Source organism: Pygocentrus nattereri, chromosome 18, assembly GCF_015220715.1.
Source record: "Pygocentrus nattereri isolate fPygNat1 chromosome 18, fPygNat1.pri, whole genome shotgun sequence".
Classification (NCBI taxonomy): domain Eukaryota; kingdom Metazoa; phylum Chordata; class Actinopteri; order Characiformes; family Serrasalmidae; genus Pygocentrus; species Pygocentrus nattereri.
In genome coordinates, this window is record NC_051228.1 from 3,623,588 (window position 1) to 3,643,965 (window position 20,378).

The following is a 20,378-nucleotide window of genomic DNA, read 5'->3' on the forward strand; positions in this document are numbered from 1 at the left end:
CACAAACAATAACAATGCAACAGCAATCACAAATACATGGTTCTAACATCTCATATTCCCCATTCATAGTTGGTGGAACTTTAACACAGTTCTTAATCTATAGATTATGCAATGCTAGTACTACATGTGACTGGCATTGTACAGGAAAAATGATTTTGGTTTTGGTAATATTTGGCAATTAGCAAAGGTATTTTTATTCTATGTATTGATTCATCCTTCATATTCATACATTGGCTCCTACTAAACATCTCAAACACACAATTTCACATTGTCACTATCAGTAATTATGCCATAATGTTAATGATCTGTAATAAAATAAATCAGTGCAGCTTTAATATAGCTCTACACAAAGATCCTGAGTGGGAATCCATACTAGAGCTAAATTACTTTTCAGAAACATCAAACTCATTACTGTGAGAAATAGCTCAAGTGGTATGAAGAGGGGAAAAAAGAACTCTGAATATGACTGTTAGATGGTAAAACCCCCAGATGGACGATTTTGGTTTCACGTGGGTTAAGGTCTGTGTGGGTGGGCCGATGCTCACTAAAGTGAGGACTCCAAATAGGTGCAAAAAGTGACTTTATTAACTGAATAGGATACGATCAAACAAAATACTGAACAGAAATAGAAATAAAATGCAATAATATTCAAATTATTAGTAAATGTGAGTAACAGTCGTGAGGCTTGAACTCCACATAACACGTCTCCAAAACACAGGCCGACTCGAGCTACATGGGCAACTAGTACTGAGCACAGGTGAGTGATTTTTCTGAATGGCTGACCCGAAGCCCTCATACGCTAAACTTTGCACCAGCCTACACCAAACCCCAACCCCGGGGTACATAACACACACACACACACACACACACACACACACACACACAATGCATACTGTACAGTAACAACATATATCTGGTTGTAACCCATGACAGCCTTACTGGTAATCATGCCTTAATGATAATTATATAAATATATTACATATAAAGATCAGGATTCCTCTAACACAATTTGCTTTTCTCAACAGGACTCGCACAAGAGTGAGACTAGGATAAGAGAAGACCCAGCTCTTGCCGGCATTCCCTAAAGGACAAACATCAAAGGCATACAGGTAATATTTATATATCATTCAAATGTCCATACTTATGATCAGAGCTGGTGATGGGGTGTAAAGTTCACTACATCATAGAAAAAATAATAATAAAATAAATAAAATAAAAAGGCAAACATGAGTATGTTACGTTGATTGTACTTATTTATTCATATCTCATAATCGTACATTATCTCCAACCAAATATCTCAGATGTGGAATTTCACCCTATCACTATCAGTGATTATGCTATTATCTTTATTATCTGTAGTGGAAAATTATGTGTTAGAAAACACAGATTTCCAAACAAAGCAAAACAGAAACAAACAAACAAAAACAACACCTCAGATTTTACATCGTAGAATAAGACGATATGAAAATACTAAGTATGATAATGAATATTAAGTATGATAGTCATACTGATAATACTATAATATTAAGTCTGGATTTTTAGCAAATTTGTTTAAAAAATTGAAACAATGAAATGAAATGAAACAATGTCACTGATCAAGGATTCATAAGGGAAAATCCTGCAAAGACAACACTTGAACTTTCTTCAGATTTTACTCACTATATCAAGTGCTAGAACTTTTTTTTTTCATGAAATGTATATTACCAGGCACCTTCCTCTATTTTGTATTATTTCTATAGGTAAAATCAAAATAATACTTCCAAAATGAAAAAGTATGTATTTTCAATGACCTACAATCTGTCGCCTATTTGACGTAAATGCTCTCAGTCCATTATCACTAAAATGTATTGGAAAATACTAAAACTAATACTAAAACTACAAAAAACTACAGCATGACAACAACTATTATAAATAAATCAAAGATGAATGACTTCCCTCACCTCGTCACTATCTGCATTATTCATGCTTGAACCAAAAGGGTCATCCTGGCAGATTTTCAGAGTACCACCAGCAGGAAGAGTGTTATCATTGTAGGATCTGATGAACTTGAAGTCGCTGGTGTGGGATCCTGTTGTCAGATACGCGTCATAATTGTAAGAACTGCGGAGAGTTCCAGCTCCCTCAACCTCTGCATAGTTGGGAGGGAGGTACGCGCTGGGAATGGCCACCGCTCCATCAAACAACAGCCTGGGCTTCCTCCTGCGGCAAAACCTCACAGCCAGGATCAGGATAATGAAAGTCAGAAAGAAGGTGGACACGGACACAAGCGCGATGATCAAATATGACGTCAGTTTGGAGCTGCTCTCCTCATAAGTCATGTCTTTAAGTTCTGGAACTTCAGCGAGGTTATCAGAAATAAGCAGATAGACAGAGCAGCTGGTAGAGAGAGCGGGCTGTCCGTTATCTTTCACTGAGATAACAAGGTTCTGCTTCATGCTGTCAGATTCACTGATGTCCCGCTGCGATCTGATCTCTCCACTATGGAGACCGATGCTGAAAAGCCCCGGATCAGTGGACTTTACAATGTGATAGGAGAGCCACGCGTTCTGTCCAGAGTCAGCATCCACAGCGATCACCTTGGAGACCAGAGAGCCGGACAGAGCAGCTTTGGGGACCATCTCAGTCATTAAAGACTTCCCCTCTGGAGCAGGGTATAATATCTGTGGAGAGTTATCATTCTCATCTGTTATGAACACACTCACAGTCGCGTTGCTGCTGAGGGGAGGAGAGCCATTGTCTCTGGCCACAACCTGGACTTTGAAGTTCCTGAACTGCTCGTAATCAAAGGACCTCACAGCATGGATCACCCCCGTGTCTGCATTGATGGACAAAAATGAGGACACTGGAACACCGTTGACCTCACTGGACACCAGAGAATACAGCACTGTGCCGTTTTGCCTCCAGTCTGGGTCTCTCGCAGCCACAGAGCAGATAGAGGTGCCTGGTTTGTTGTTCTCAGCTACATAAGCACTATAAGATGGTTCATCAAATGCAGGTGGATTGTCATTTACATCTGACACAGATAAATGAATAGTCAAGGAGGAGGATAATGGTGGAGATCCTCCATCAGTAGCAGTGATGGTTATATTGTAATCAGCTTCTTTTTCTCTATCTAGTACACTTGTTGTTACTAAAGAAAAATAGTTTTTGATTGAGGGGTTTAACTTGAAAGGAGCATTTTGCTGAATGGAGCAACGAATCTTTCTATTCTCTCCTGAATCTTTATCCTGGACATTAATAATGGCCACCTCAGTGCCTACAGCAGCATTCTCGGGTATGGGATTATTAATTGATTTAAGAATAATTTTAGGTGAGTTGTCATTTACATCAACAACATCTATGACAACTTTTGCAGTGGATGCTAATCCAGGGCCGTCTTTAGCCTGCACTCTCATTTCATAGTAGGTTTCCTCTTCATAATCAATGTTTCCAGTGACCTTAATCTCGCCAGATATCTTGTCTATGGAAAACAGTTTCGCTGCCCTATCAGATATACGACTGAACTCATATGTGACGTCACCGTTTGCGCCTTCATCAGCATCAGTAGCGCTCACTGTAACTACACCTGCATCTAAAGGTGCATTTTCAGCCAGAGTAACTCTGTAAACGGACTGACTGAAAACAGGAGCGTTGTCATTAGCGTCAAGCACAGTGATGTGGATGACTACAGTACCAGATTTCTGTGGGCTGCCACCGTCAGTCGCAGTGAGTATTAAATTCATTTCCTTCTGTTGTTCGCGATCCAGCTCTTTCTCCAGCACCAATTCGGCGTATTTGCCCCTCTCCGCGTTTTCACGCACTGACAGAGCAAAATGCTCGTTTCTTTCAAGCGAATATCCTTGAACCGTGTTTTGTCCCATATCCGAGTCATGAGCTTCGTCTAAAGGAAAACGTTGCCCTTTAACAGCAGATTCACTGATCTCAAACGTAATCCGATCATTAGGAAAGCGAGGGGCGTTGTCGTTTATATCCTCAATCTGCAGCGATACGCGATGCACTTCAAGCGGGTTTTCCAAGACGAGCTCGTAATTTAGAACGCAGGAGGTTCTAGATCCGCAGAGCTCCTCTCGGTCTATTGTCTCCGCCACGATCAAATTCCCACTGCCCAGATGAACGTCGCAGTATCTTCTCGCGCTGTCCTCTGTATCTATCCGAGCCTTCCGCGCAGATAACCGTTTAACGTCCAGCCCCAGATCCTTTGCTATGTTTCCAATCACAAACTGACGCTTCGTTTCCTCTTGGACTGTGTAGCTCAAATCTGCACGACCCACGGAAACGAAACCGCAAATACAAGCCAAGAGAAGCAACGATGGCGAAAAAAACATCCCCCGGTCCATTCTCGCAACGTTCAGAACAACTAATTCGCCAGAACAATGTCAGCTAATGCACCAAAACGCCACCTACAAAAAACACAGCCTTATGCAGCGATGGTTCTGGGTGTCAGAGAGGAGGGAGAACTTCACGAGATGTGTGGAGAGGTTTTTTTATCTTCGTTCTGTTGGTGAACAGCGACACTCTGAGCATTTTTTCGTGTATTGCAATCCTGGATTTCATGGAACTTTAATCCATATTAGTATGAAGTGATTACCGACGTCTCAGCCTTTTCATTCTTCTAATAAACGACGACAAAGATGGTTCTCCAAGTCAGAGGTTCTAAATAAGACTTGGACACTTAAAAAACGATTTGCCCGCGTAAATGTTTATTTGCATGGTGAAATAGTTCTTCAGATTATTGGAGAACGTGTTGTGCGTGATTCTATATGAAACCTTTCTGAATAAGAGTTCTATATAGAACCACAATGTTGTTGCTTTTGTTAAGATGTCAAGCTTGTAACACTAGCAGAACTCTTTTTCAGTGCTATATGGAACCATCTACAGCACATTCTCCATGAACCTAAAGAACTATTTTGCCATGCACACAACTACTTAAGCATTAAAATGCCATATGCAGAACTCATAGTTCTAAACAGAACTATGGTCTTTGTTAAAGAACCCATAAAGAACCTTTTTTATTAGATGGTATACAAACTCTTAGACTAGTAAAGTATTTGTGGACGAGTAAGTCAATTTTCAACATCCAATCTATGGATGTTTATTGTTGATGACAGGCGCTGTCCGTGGTGCTGAGCCGTTACGAAAAGCAGCTTTCAGATAATGTGAGATCATTTATCTCAGCACTGAAATATCACAGGGTCACTCACAGTCGCCAGAGCAGATCAAATGTAAATGTTACTAGATGAAAGTTTGCCTTTGTTGAGGTTAAATTATTTTGTTTTGTAATGTCAACTGATGCATCAACAGGTATAAGTTTTAAATACATTTTAACTGCAGGCTTAGCAGGACTGAAATATAGAATTCACATACAGTGCTCGTCACAACTGCAGTGAAATATATGTTCCAAATGCAATTCACTTGCATATTATACGGTTTAAAGGTCAGCTTGTGTCTTAAAAAGACATAACTGGGCTCACATAATGACCAAGAAGAAACAATATGAGAGAAAAAAAAAATATTATAATGTAATATATATATACATACATGTGATGGTTAAACTTATAAATAACCTGGTTTCCTTACAATGATGTGTTTATTGAACTTCCAATAGTAAATAATTACAAGACTGATCTGTGTTTTACATTCTGTTAACGTCATATTTGAAGTTCAGTGAATTCATTTTCATCAGTTCACCAGGTAAATTATTGTAAAAAGTTAAAACATCAAATCATTTTTCACACAGTGATTTTACACAGTAAATAAAAATATATGATTGTGCTTATTTACACTGGAATTGTAAACCAATCAAATTTAAATTACCTCGCCAAAGTCACTAAATCACCATACAAAATCAGTCATTTGAACATGGTGAGTTTATATTAAGCAAAGGGGCACTTAACATAAAACCTTTCTCCAAAGTACTAACATATCAGAAGTGCAGTTGACCCGGCAGATCAAATGGTACTCAGTGAAAGTTTAGTTTCACTGGAAAGTATATTACTTATCAATGTCCACCTGATACCATTAGATCTGAGAGGGAGGAATTTAAAAATTCTAATACAATTTCATGGCAGAACTGAAATTAATATCTCCCAAAGAGTGAAAACTCACAGTTAAAGAGAAAATACTGCTCTGCACCACAGATTCCTGATTATATGATCATATATGAATATATATGAAAACAACTGCAATGACAAAAGTGTACAACCTATTTAACACCAAGTTTTACATAATTAGGAGAAATGTTTTCAGTACAAATTATACTACCAGAATAATAATGTTACTGATAAGTAGATAGATTGAAGTGTCTGATGAGTAGATCTAATACACTTGACATTCATCTGAACGCATGACATAGTAGAAGGAGTAAGACTACAACAAAACGACAACAACGGCTTAAACTGGACAATATCATGCATTTGCTTACATTTTAACACTGACTTAAAAGATTGCTGAATCTCAAGCACTTTTTCCTGATTTTCATTTCATTTCTCTCAGATTTTTTAAAAATCCTAACCCAAGCTAAACAAAGTAGAAGACTTCAAAGCCTTTGTATGAGTTTAAATCACTGTGAACTGCATCATCTAAATAAGAACAACATGAATAAAATGCTGTTCATAACTTATTATGAAAAAAAGACCAAGCAAACCATAGAGAAGGAATCATGTTCAACAAATCAAGCAAAGCTCATCACAAAATCCTGATTAAGTTAAGATTATGAACCTTCAACTGAGGTAAACTGGGCTTGTCTTACCTCATTTGCATCTTGTGCATGGTTAAGTGAAATCATGCTCGCATCTAAACTGCTAGTTTGGCCAAGTTTCAAAGTACCACCAGCAGGAAGAGTGTCATTGTAGGATCTGATGAACTTGAAGTCGCTGGTGTGGGATCCTGTTGTCAGATACGCGTCATAATTGTAAGAACTGCGGAGAGTTCCAGCTCCCTCAACCTCTGCATAGTTGGGAGGGAGGTACGCGCTGGGAATGGCCACCGCTCCATCAAACAACAGTCTGGGCTTCCTCCTGCGGCAAAACCTCACAGCCAGGATCAGGATAATGAAAGTCAGAAAGAAGGTGGACACGGACACGAGCGCGATGATCAAATATGACGTCAGTTTGGAGCTGCTCTCCTCATAAGTCATGTCTTTAAGTTCTGGAACTTCAGCGAGGTTATCAGAAATAAGCAGATAGACAGAGCAGCTGGTAGAGAGAGCGGGCTGTCCGTTATCTTTCACTGAGATAACAAGGTTCTGCTTCATGCTGTCAGATTCACTGATGTCCCGCTGCGCCCTGATCTCTCCACTGTGGAGACCGATGCTGAAAAGTCCCGGATCAGTGGACTTTACAATGTGATAGGACAGCCACGCGTTCTGTCCAGAGTCAGCATCCACAGCGATCACCTTGGAGACCAGAGAGCCGGACAGAGCAGCTTTGGGGACCATCTCAGTCATTAAAGACTTCCCGTCTGGAGCAGGGTATAATATCTGTGGAGAGTTATCATTCTCATCTGTTATGAACACACTCACAGTCGCGTTGCTGCTGAGGGGAGGAGAGCCATTGTCTCTGGCCACAACCTGGACTTTGAAGTTTCTGAACTGCTCGTAGTCAAATGACCTCACAGCATGGATCACCCCCGTGTCTGCATTGATGGACAAAAATGAGGACACTGGAACACCGTTGACCTCACTGGACACCAGAGAATACAGCACTGTGCCGTTCTGCCTCCAGTCTGGGTCTCTCGCAGTCACAGAGCAGATAGAGGTTCCTGGTTTGTTGTTCTCAGCTACATAAGCACTATAAGATGGTTCCTCAAATACAGGAGGGTTGTCATTTACATCTGACACAGATAAATTAATAGACAAGGAGGAGGATAATGGTGGAGATCCTCCATCAGTAGCAGTGATGGTTATATTATAATCTGCTTCTTTTTCTCTATCTAGTACACTTGTTGTTACTAAAGAAAAATAGTTTTTGACTGAGGGGTTTAATTTAAAAGGAGCATTTTGCTGAATGGAGCAATGAATCTGTCGATTATCCCCTGAATCTTTATCCTGGACATTAATAATTGCTACCTCAGTGCCTACAATTGTGTTTTCAGGTATGGGGTTGTTTAATGACTTTAGAATAATTCGAGGAACGTTGTCATTTACATCAGTGATATCTATGATGATCTTTGCCGTAGATGCTAAACCAGAGCCGTCTTTGGCTTGGACTCCTATTTCATGATGTTTTTCTTTTTCATAATCAATTTCTCCTCTTACTCTAACCTGTCCTGTTGTCTTATCGATGGAGAATAATTTAACAGTTTTGTCTGAAGCCCGACTAAATTCATATGTAATCTCACCATTTGCTCCTTCGTCAGCATCAGTGGCGCTTACTGTAACTACAGCAGTGTCTACAGGCGCATTTTCAGCGATGGTTACTCTGTAAACAGGCTGACTAAAGACTGGAGTGTTGTCATTAGCATCAAGCACATTAATGTGGATAACTACAGTACCAGACCTCTGTGGGCTGCCACCGTCAGTAGCTGTGAGGATTAAATGCATTTCCTTCTGCTGTTCACGATCCAGCTCTTTCTCCAACACTAATTCAGCGTGTTTTCCACCGTCCGCGTTTCCGTGTACGGATAAAATAAAGTATTCATTCCTCTCTAGGGAATAACCATTAACTCCGTTATTCCCAACGTCAGAGTCATAAGCTTCATCCAAACGAAAACGATGCCCCTTGTAAGAAGATTCACTGATCTCTAAAGCGATGCCGTCATTAGGGAATCGTGGTGCGTTGTCATTTATATCCTCAATTTGAAGAGATACGCGATGGACTTCAAGAGGGTTTTCTAGAACGAGCTCATAATTGAGGATGCATGGAGATGTGGAACCACAAAGCTCTTCTCGGTCCATTGTCTCCGACACAACCAAGTCCCCGGTTCTCATGTTAATGTCACAGTACCGTTTGCCATTATCCTCCGCGTCAATCCGAGCTTTACGAGCTGATAATCGTTTTGCATCTATTCCGAGATCCGTCGCTATGTTTCCAATCACATACTGGCGCTTCGTCTCCTCTGGAAAGGTGTAGGTCAGATCTCCGCGCACAATCCCCAGCGGAGAAAGAGACAAAACCAAGAGGACTATGACGCGAGAACATGATCCACGTCCCATAATCAACGCACGTGTAAAATAAATCAAACTGAAGCGATGCTCAACACAGGCTTTGGTAAAATTCGACGAGCATCGACTCAGAATTCCTTCAAATGGACCTTTGTTGCATGGAGCTGCGTATGAATATTAAATATTTGGGCGGAGAGGCGCATTTACGCAGCGTCCGTTGGTGAAGAGCGACGCTCTGCGTATTTTCTGTTAACTGCAGTTTATCTCATATTTATTAAAGGCTCGAGAAGAAAACACATTTATGGGTCCTGCGTATTTAGAAGCCTACACTCTTAAAAATCATTGGTCTTCAAACATTCTTTTGTAAATACAGTGGTGTAGAACCATGAACACACACACACACACACACACACACACACACACACACACACACACGCACACACGCACACACGCACACACACGCACACACACAAATGTATCTTTACATCATGAAATCGTTCTTCAGATTGATGGAGAATGTCTTGAAAAAGTTTCTATATATCCCCACAAAGAGCTTGATGCTGTGATGGTGGCAAGTTTGTAAAAACAGAAGAACTATTTTTGGTGCAGTATAAAACCAGTTTCAAAAAGGTTCTGTACACCGTCAAGAAAAAAAACAATAAATAAATAAATTTAAAAAAATGATAATAATACCTCAACTGTTTCTAAGGTGGCTCCCCTCCTGTCACTGAGATGGTACCTTCAAGGCTACATCTCCAGTACCTTTAATCAAGGAATATGACTGTACCATAATCCACTGTAGTTACATTTTATGTTGTATTGACTCCATATTTTTTCTTGTCTACCTCGTTTTACTTTTGTTTTCTTTTGAAATATTAGGTTATGAAAAGGTAAAATCATGTACTATTTATCCAAAGAAAAATATGTGCAGAACTGGACCTTAAAACCACTCTCGCACATTTAATGATATGGTTAGATTGTTTGTACACTGATAAGCAAAAATCTGCCTGTATAGTTTTTTCTTTCTTTTTTTTTTTAATGAGAGGATATTATCCATCCGTATAAAGAATCATTTCATATTGTAGAGAACCATTTAAGCATGCCAAGGGTGTATTGATTGTCCTTGGTTCTATACAGCTCACTGTCTTTAATAAAGAACCTTAGAGGAATCATAACATCAGAATAATCCACTAAACTATCATTGAATGATATCATGATTTAACTTCAGTTTAATTGATAGTACTGCCACTTACTAGTTTTAAATGTTACTATTAAAATGCCGTCATTGGTGAATTTCAAGCCACATCTTGGCTACAGTTGTCCCTGTCCAGTACAGAAACGTCAGGGAATTCCAACAGTGCTCCAATATATCTGCATAATTCAGTGACTGAAAATAAAAAAAAAGGTCATTCAGAGTGGCTTGGTGTGAAATGGTTAATTGTAGAGAAACTTTTTGATTCAAATTCCAGGGTGGCAATGTCTATAATGTAAACATATAGGCATATTATTCACTATGCAAAATCAGCAGTGAATTTATTTGTGTTTTTATATGCAATGTTATTAATGGAAAAAGGTACATCTGAAGAAAAAAAATCATTTTCTCAAAACTATCATCAAATATTGTTTCCGGCACCAGGCAGCATATGTGTGTTGGAGAAAATTTAGAGGGATTCAACTCTACAATTCTAACTTGGAAAACGCTTGTAGTGCAGATCATTTTCCCTTCTCACCACTCTTAGTTAATCTGTTAACTGCTAAAATTATTTATTATGCAGGGTTTTTGTTAAAATCAATGTAACTTTGCCTATTTAATGTTTCGTGGATCATCTTATATCACAATTACAATTGAACACTATAAGAAAAAAAGACAGTTAAATGCCAAATGACGTAATTATAAGGTGACCTAACCCAGAAACACTTAGTCAACAGAACCAGCCAAGATGAAAGTTTGAAAACAGGTGAGCAGATGTCATGATCAACTCCATGGTCAACCCAAAAACGCTGTTAGCCCATACCAATACAAACAAGTCAAAAATTAGAAGACACTGAAACCTAACAAAGCACAAGAAACAACATTCAGTAACAAAAAAAAAAAAAGAAAAAAGAAAACTTAAAATCTCAGCTGATTATATGATTATTAAGTGACAAAACACAATATTAATTACAAGCGTGGATAAACAGAGCCCTGCTTACCTCATCTCTATCTCCGTTATCATTAAACGTTATTTCACTTGGCCCAAAAGGGTCATTTTGGTTCAGTTTCAAAGTACCACCAGCAGGAAGAGTGTTGTCATTGTAGGATCTGATGAACTTGAAGTCGCTGGTGTGGGATCCTGTTGTCAGATACGCGTCATAATTGTAAGAACTGCGGAGAGTTCCAGCTCCCTCAACCTCTGCATAGTTGGGAGGGAGGTACGCGCTGGGAATGGCCACCGCTCCATCAAACAACAGCCTGGGCTTCCTCCTGCGGCAAAACCTCACAGCCAGGATCAGGATAATGAAAGTCAGAAAGAAGGTGGACACGGACACAAGCGCGATGATCAAATATGACGTCAGTTTGGAGCTGCTCTCCTCATAAGTCATGTCTTTAAGTTCTGGAACTTCAGCGAGGTTATCAGAAATAAGCAGATAGACAGAGCAGCTGGTAGAGAGAGCGGGCTGTCCGTTATCTTTCACTGAGATAACAAGGTTCTGCTTCATGCTGTCAGATTCACTGATGTCCCGCTGCGCCCTGATCTCTCCACTATGGAGACCGATGCTGAAAAGTCCCGGATCAGTGGACTTTACAATGTGATAGGACAGCCAGGCATTCTGTCCAGAGTCAGCATCCACAGCGATCACCTTGGAGACCAGAGAGCCGGACAGAGCAGCTTTAGGGACCATCTCAGTCATTAAAGACTTCCCCTCTGGAGCAGGGTATAATATCTGTGGAGAGTTATCATTCTCATCTGTTATGAACACACTCACAGTCGCGTTGCTGCTGAGGGGAGGAGAGCCATTGTCTCTGGCCACAACCTGGACTTTGAAGTTTCTGAACTGCTCATAGTCAAATGACCTCACAGCATGGATAACCCCCGTGTCTGCATTGATGGACAAAAATGAGGACACTGGAACACCGTTGACCTCACTGGACACCAGAGAATACAGCACTGTGCCGTTCTGCCTCCAGTCTGGGTCTCTCGCAGCCACAGAGCAGATAGAGGTGCCTGGTTTGTTGTTCTCAGCTACATATGCACTGTACAGTAGCTCCTCAAATACAGGTGGGTTGTCATTTACGTCTGATACGGACAGATGGATAGTCATAAAAGATGATAACGGTGGAGAGCCTCCATCAGTAGCAGTGATTGTTATATTATAATCTGCTTCTTTTTCTCTATCCAATGTACTTGTGGTTACCAGAGAGAAATAGTTTTTAACTGACGAAGTCAATTTGAAAGGGAGGATTTGCTGAATGGAGCAACGAATCTGTCGATTCTCTCCTGAGTCTTTATCCTGGACATTAATAATGGCCACCTCGGTGCCCTCTACTGTGTTCTCAGGAATAGGCTCGTTCAGAGATTTCAGAATGATTTTGGGTGCGTTATCATTTATATCAGTGATGTCTACGATGATTTTTGCTGTGGATGCTAAGCCAGGACCGTCTTTGGCCTGCACTCTCATTTCATAGTAGGTTTCCTCTTCATAATCAATGTCGCCACTGACCTTAATCTGTCCATTTGTCTTGTCAATAGCAAATAATTTCGCTGCCTTTTCAGATACACGACTGAGCTCATATGTGACGTCACCATTGGCTCCTTCGTCTGCATCTGTCGCGCTTACTGTAATCACCTCTGTGCCCAAAGGCGTGTTTTCAGCCAGACTCACTCTATACACAGGTTGACTGAACACTGGGATATTATCATTCGCATCCAGAACAGTAACGTGGATAACCGCAGTTCCCGATCTCTGAGGATTTCCTCCGTCAGCAGCGGTAAGAACCAAATCAATGTCTGTCTGTTGCTCACGATCCAGCTCTTTATCCAGCACCAGCTCTGCGTATTTTCCTCCGTCGGCGTTTTCGTGAACAGACAATACAAAATTGCCGTTTTTCTCGAGTGAATATCCTTGAACAGCGTTGCGTCCTACATCCAAATCATGGGCTTCGTCCAAAGGAAAGCGCTCGCCTTTGTGAGCCGACTCGGTGATTTCAAAGCTTATGCGCTCATTCGGGAACCGAGGTGGGTTGTCGTTTACGTCCAGGATTTGCAGAGATATTCGATGCACCTCCAGTGGGTTCTGTAAGACGAGCTCGTATTTTAAAGAGCAGGTCATCCTCGGACCACATAGCTCCTCTCGGTCTATTGTTTCCGTCACTACCAGATTACCTGTAGTCAGATCAACGTCACAGTAGCGTTTGCTGCTGTCTTCTGTGTCTATACGAGTCTTGCGAAGAGATAATCTCTTAGCATCCAGTCCAAGGTCTTTGGCTATATTTCCAATCACGTACTGGCGTTTGGTTTCCTCTGGAACTGAATAGCTCAAATCTCCGTAGACGGCGGCGCGAAAGAGGGAAAGAAGGGGTGGAAAAAGAAGCGCGGATACAAACATCCTGAAATCCATATTTGCAGTAAATAACAGTCCGACGGGGTCAGTGCGAGTCCGAAGATTCGACAGAAATATTACTGATCAAATTCACCACGTTCAAGATCAATACACACGAAAAAAGACGTGATTACTCCATCCATGCAGAGGCTGTCCACACGACTAGAGGGAGAAAAAAAAGCCCTGAATATGTAAGAGATGTGCGGAAAAATCCATCAGTGGATTCAAGTCATGGTGAACAGCGACGCTCTGAGCATTATCGGTGAACTGCAGTAGTTTTACGACCCAATTATGAATCTTAAATAAGTTTTTTTTCCAGGTAAAAAGAACATATTTGTATATTTTCCTAACCTAAAGTTTTAAAACAGAACATTGAAATAAAAAAGCTTGGAGATGAAACAGGGTGTGGAGTCAGTACAGCTTAGAAGATATAATTTCAGTCGATTATGGTTCAGTTATGTTCCCTGACTAAAGGTACTGAGATGTACCCTTGAGGGTGCCACCCCACTGACAAGAGGGGTCCTTCCCCAGGGACCGTTTAGTACCTTTATTTCTGAGACTGTAGCAGCTGTCCTTTGGTTTAAAGTTGAATAACAGTAAAGTGACAAATAACTGAAACCCTAAATCCTCTGATATGCCACATGTTCATCATCAACACCAGGTGAATCAAACTTTCCTTAAACTTAAGAGAGGTAAACAGAAATATATCTTCTTAGGACTAATAGTAATATAAATGAAATAATGAGAAAATCAGAGACCAACCCACAAACTGGCAGAAAGGAAGTTTTAAAGCAAACGCCAACAAATTTGACTCAGTCTGCCCTCTTTGACTTGCGAAAGATACGTTGAGTCTGCATGATATGACTATAGTAAGTCGCTTTTTACTGGGTTGCCAAAATACGGTTAATAAGCTACAGCTTTTCCAGAAAACTGCAGCCAGAGTATTAAAAACAACACGCAAGATGTGATGCGTCCCAGTGATTATGACATCTGTAAACTGGCTTCCAGCTTCATCTAGAATAGATTTAGAAGAACCGCTGTTCAAAATATTAAGTGCATCAGTACCAACATATAACATGGGTTGTCTGTCAATATGCCTCATGATGTTTTCTGAAACCTAGCACTGCAGCCCAAATAAGTGTACAAAAACTCAATAAATAAATATGTTATGAGGCTGCTTATATATGTTATTATTATTATTTAATTATTATTTATTATTATTATTATTATTATTATTATTATTATTATTAGTAGTAGTAGTAGTAGTAGTAGTAGTAGTAGTAGTAGTAATAGCAGTACTATTGTTGCTGTCGTTGTTGTTGATGTTGTTTATCTCTGTTTTCCAATTTTTCGAACTATCATATTTTTGTTCCTTTAATGGTCTTGTGGGATTTTATGTATTTATTATTATCTCTTTTGTAACATTACATGAAGCTGCATTGTATGAAAAATGCCATAAAAATAGCACTTGGTCGTATTATTATTATTATTATTATTATTATTATTATTATTATTATTATTATTATTATTACATGGTATACTAAATGTCTCACTAAATAAAAACATGGTTTAGAACAGAACAATAACTTGCAAGATGCTGGAACACTGATAAAATATGCATTTGTGGACGTCCTCTGAAATGTGTACAGCCCACTTCTTGATACCAAAAAGTGCATTGATAATTGAATTTTGGAGCCAATTACAAAATTAACAGAAACTGTAATGAATCAAAAGGGCTTTGCATCACTTATGAATGATATTCATTCATCATTAGTCTGGACCAACGGCCATCCTGTATAACTGACTGCAGAGTGCCAACAAAACACCTTATAGGAGAGTGAACCCTCCAGGTCAACACCTAGATAGCCATCTACTAGGTGAGACTCCTCCTCCTAATGCATGGAGCTACAAAACCTTTAAAGACATACACGACTTGGACAAAATACATTTAATTCTTGGTATTTACATCAAACGCACGCACTTTACGCAATGTGGCAATACACAGACTTGATGCAGGACCTAATATTCTCAAGAGCTACCGAATTTTCTCGAGCCCATCCAAAAAAAAAGCTTAAGCTCTATCACTTCACAACAAGCACAAAGATAAGTCAGGTATGATCCTAGTAAGACAACCACAGGCTACACAACACAAATGAACTTATGAGAACAGCTGAACATTCTGTTGTTTTATGATTTATGTTGTCTTATAATAATAAAATGAGCACAAAAGCTTTCATTATAAAGTAAGGAGCATGTGTGGCATACTTCAACATACAAATAATGAACGTGTAGAAATAAGTGTGTTGTAACTAGAAAACTAGCAGGCAAAATAAAATGAACTTTTAGATCATAACAATAATAAAATGTCAAAAACGGAAGGCAATACTACTGTAAACACTGCAATCTGCAAAACCTCTCAGCAACATTTGTTGTGTAGGCCTAAAAAAACAAGACAGTCCAAAGAAATACTATCACACTTTCAAACAGAGTTTGTTTTTTTTAAAGTTTGAAAGATTAGATAGGAAAGAATAGCACTAGACCCCTCCCATTATTCAGTCATGAACCAACAAACCAAAGATGAATTAAATGCTGCAAATACTGAAGCTTATTGGTAAAGTATGGAAAGGAATTGAACAGTATGAAGAAACGCATATGAAAGCCATCATTACGAACTCCCACCATCCAAAAGAGTCAATATCGCACACAATATCAGGGCATTGTTTTCCATTTTGATGTGGTTCTCAGCATAATAATACATGAGCCACGACATCGTGTGCCATAAAAGAAATGGTATTAGAAACACAGAATCAAAAATGCTGAAAACAGAAATGATTATATGATAAATATAAAGAAAAAGTATACTGTACTGCTCTTACTCCATGGTGGAGAAGAATATTCAAGGCAAAAATATATGAAAAGACAAAAAAACTACAAATCCCACTAAAAACAGGAAAAGCTGGTTCTAAGACATAAGAAATGCATACATATGAGAGGCAAATGCTTACCTCTGAATCTCCTGAGGGACTACCAATGAGAGAACTGCAGTCAAAAGGATCATTTAGATTCTTCTTAAGTGTATGAGTTGAGGGCAGTGTGTTATCATTGTAGGATCTGATGAACTTGAAGTCGCTGGTGTGGGATCCTGTTGTCAGATACGCGTCATAATTGTAAGAACTGCGGAGAGTTCCAGCTCCCTCAACCTCTGCATAGTTGGGAGGGAGGTACGCGCTGGGAATGGCCACCGCTCCATCAAACAACAGTCTGGGCTTCCTCCTGTGGCAAAACCTCACAGCCAGGATCAGGATAATGAAAGTCAGAAAGAAGGTGGACACGGACACAAGCGCGATGATCAAATATGACGTCAGTTTGGAGCTGCTCTCCTCATAAGTCATGTCTTTAAGCTCTGGAACTTCAGCGAGGTTATCAGAAATAAGCAGATAGACAGAGCAGCTGGTAGAGAGAGCGGGCTGTCCGTTATCTTTCACTGAGATAACAAGGTTCTGCTTCATGCTGTCAGATTCACTGATGTCCCGCTGCGCCCTGATCTCTCCACTATGGAGACCGATGCTGAAAAGTCCCGGATCAGTGGACTTTACAATGTGATAGGACAGCCACGCGTTCTGTCCAGAGTCGGCATCCACAGCGATCACCTTGGAGACCAGAGAGCCGGACAGAGCAGCTTTGGGGACCATCTCAGTCATTAAAGACTTCCCCTCTGGAGCAGGGTATAATATCTGTGGAGAGTTATCATTCTCATCTGTTATGAACACACTCACAGTCGCGTTGCTGCTGAGGGGAGGAGAGCCATTGTCTCTGGCCACAACCTGGACTTTGAAGTTCCTGAACTGCTCGTAGTCAAATGACCTCACAGCATGGATCACCCCCGTGTCTGCATTGATGGACAAAAATGAGGACACTGGAACAGCGTTGACCTCACTGGACACCAGAGAATACAGCACTGTGCCGTTCTGCCTCCAGTCTGGGTCTCTCGCAGTCACAGAGCAGATAGAGGTGCCTGGTTTGTTGTTCTCAGCTACATAAGCACTATAAGATGGTTCATCAAATACAGGAGGATTATCATTTACATCTGAAATAGATATATGAATAGTCTTAAAGGAGGATAATGGTGGAGATCCTCCATCAGTAGCAGTGATGGTTATATTGTAATCAGATTGTATCTCTCGATCTAGGGGGCTTGTAGTTACCAGAGAGAAATAGTTCTTAATGGATGGATTTAATTTGAAAGGAAAGTTTTCTTGAATAGAGCATTGTATCAGTCGATTATCTCCTGAGTCTTTATCTTGCACATTAATAATGGCCACTTCAGTGCCTACAACAGCATTCTCAGGTATAGGATTGCTCAAAGATGTAAGGATGATCTTCGGAGCGTTATCATTGACGTCAGTGATATCAATAATCACACTCGCAGTGGATGCTAAGCCAGATCCATCTTTGGCCTGAACTTTAATTTCATGATGTTTTTCCACTTCATAATCTATATCTCCACTCACCTTGATTTGTCCAGTGACCTTATCAATTGTAAATAACTGTGCTGCATTATCAGCAATACGACTAAATTCATATGAAACTGCCCCGTTCGCTCCTTCATCAGCATCTGTGGCGCTCACTGTCACTACTTCAGCTCCCAGCGGCGCGTTTTCAGCTAAAGACACTTTATATACAGGCTGACTAAACACGGGAACATTATCATTAGCATCCAGCACAGTGATGTGTATAGTGGCAGTTCCCGATCTCTGAGGATTCCCACCATCGACTGCAGTCAGAATCAAGTCAATGTCCTTCTGTTGTTCACGATCGAGCTCTTTATCCAATACGAGCTCAGCATATTTCCCTCTCTCGGTGCTTCCCTGCACAGATAAAATGAAATGATCGTTCTTCTCCAGCGAATATCCACTGACCCCGTTTTGCCCGATATCGGAGTCATGAGCTTCGTCCAGTTGGAAGCGCCGCCCTTTAATAGCGGACTCGCGGATTTCAAATGCAATTCGTTCGTTCAGAAATTTTGGCGCATTGTCATTAACATCCTCAATACTTAGAGAAATGCGGTGAACCTCGAGCGGATTTGCTAAAACAAGCTCATAATCCAAGACACAGCTGATTCGTGAGCCACAGAGCATCTCTCTGTCCATTGTCTCCGCCACGATCAGATCTCCAGTGTTCAGGTTCAGGTCAGCGTACCGTTTGCTGCTGTCCTCCGTGTTAATCCGAGCATTCCGTGCTGATAACCGTTGAGCAGCGATTCCCAGATCTTTAGCAACATTTCCAATCACAAACTGACGCTTCGTTTCCTCAGGAACTGTGTAGCTGAGATCTCCGCAGACGGAGTTCCAGAAGGAGGCAAACAGCACTAACCGCAGAGCCGATGACGCCACTGAAATCATCCAGAATCCCATGTTTACAGTTTTAATCGCCACGATACTGGATGATTCGTTTTAATAATAATTCTAGCTCTCAGTATGTCTTAAAAAGCCTGCATCTGCGAAAAACACATACTAGACTACTCGATTTTGTGTAGAGCTCGTTCTTCCCGTCATGAAGATCTGAGACTGAATATGTAGGAGATGGGTGGAGAGGTTCAGCAGTAGTTTTATGCGATGGTGAACAGCGACGCTCAGAGTATATTTTGTTTATTGCAAGTGTACATTAGCTGGTCAAATGAGCGAAGTAATGCAGAAACTTTCGATCTGTTTGAGACACATTTCATACCCACAATAAGCAGAGACAGAGATCAAATCCAGCACCTCTCGAGTCAAGTGAAGCTGATTTCCTTGGCAAGAGTTGGTTTAAGTTATCAGTTACTATTTCATTAATTCATTCAAAAAGTTGTAAGAGAGTAAATCATAAAATGATACTAAAAGAAAACAAATCATCGGTTGCCATGAAACACAAGTGCAATTTACAGACCACACCAACTCACTTTCTCTCCTACTTATCTAAACATGACAGAAGATGACCACAAAAGGCTGTGCGTGTCAAGGGATTTGCACTTACAATCTAGGATAAAACAGAATTGCAATCGATCAATCAGCCAGTGCACTGACGCAAATCATTTCTAGTGGACTCATAAATACAAATGAGTGTTTAACATAGTGTTAGAGTGGTGGTAGAGTGGTCTATACTGCAACTGAAGTATAGTAAAGGAATACAATGGCCAATTACTCATATGAAAATGAAAGAAAATAGAAAGAAATATAAATCATGCGGAAATGTGCCTTGTGCTACTGTAAATCCATATTCCTGAAGTGTGAATTTCATGGGAATCAGGGTATGACAAGAAGTTTGCATTGCAGTAAATACGTCAACGGACAGCTTTGCCAAATATATATATATATATGTGTATGAGGATACAGTAGGTAGGGACTGTATCAACTTAAATGTGGTGATTAACTCCTGCGGTAAGTGCATATAGTTAAGCCAGTGGATCCGTTCCATTCAAAGCAACTAACTAATTATTTATAAACATCTACTGTCAATGGAAAGGAGCAGTGATAACATGAAGTGATGTGGAAAGAACAGCTGCAAAACTCTCAGACCTCTTTAAGACAAAGTTTGTGAAAACGGATTGTAAGAGTAAAGTCTGAGATTACAGTGAGACCTGCAGTGAACTCCAGACATGTCTAGGGTGTAAGGCTGTCGATTCACACTTGTTGGTTTTTAAGCAAGACATTAGACTGTC

At 40.3% G+C, this 20,378-nt stretch overlaps 1 protein-coding gene across 19 annotated transcripts in view; it reads right to left on the bottom strand.

The window, feature by feature from the left end:
• LOC108437803 (protocadherin alpha-C2-like) overlaps nt 1–20,378 on the bottom strand; it is a 334,331-nt gene that overhangs the window by 191,865 nt on the left and 122,088 nt on the right. Inside the window, exon 1 of one of the 19 annotated variants that reach the window (XM_017715158.2) lies at nt 16,687–19,225. The exons of 15 other annotated variants lie outside the window; for them this stretch is intronic. In XM_017715158.2, coding sequence (XP_017570647.2) covers nt 16,687–19,095 — 2,409 coding nt within the window. In that variant the 5' untranslated portion in view covers nt 19,096–19,225. Of the gene's footprint in view, nt 1–1,940; nt 4,423–6,748; nt 9,250–11,293; nt 13,841–16,686; nt 19,226–20,378 lie in introns of those variants that run through there. 3 more of the 19 variants (XM_037547150.1, XM_037547156.1, XM_037547161.1) reach the window with 3 other exon arrangements.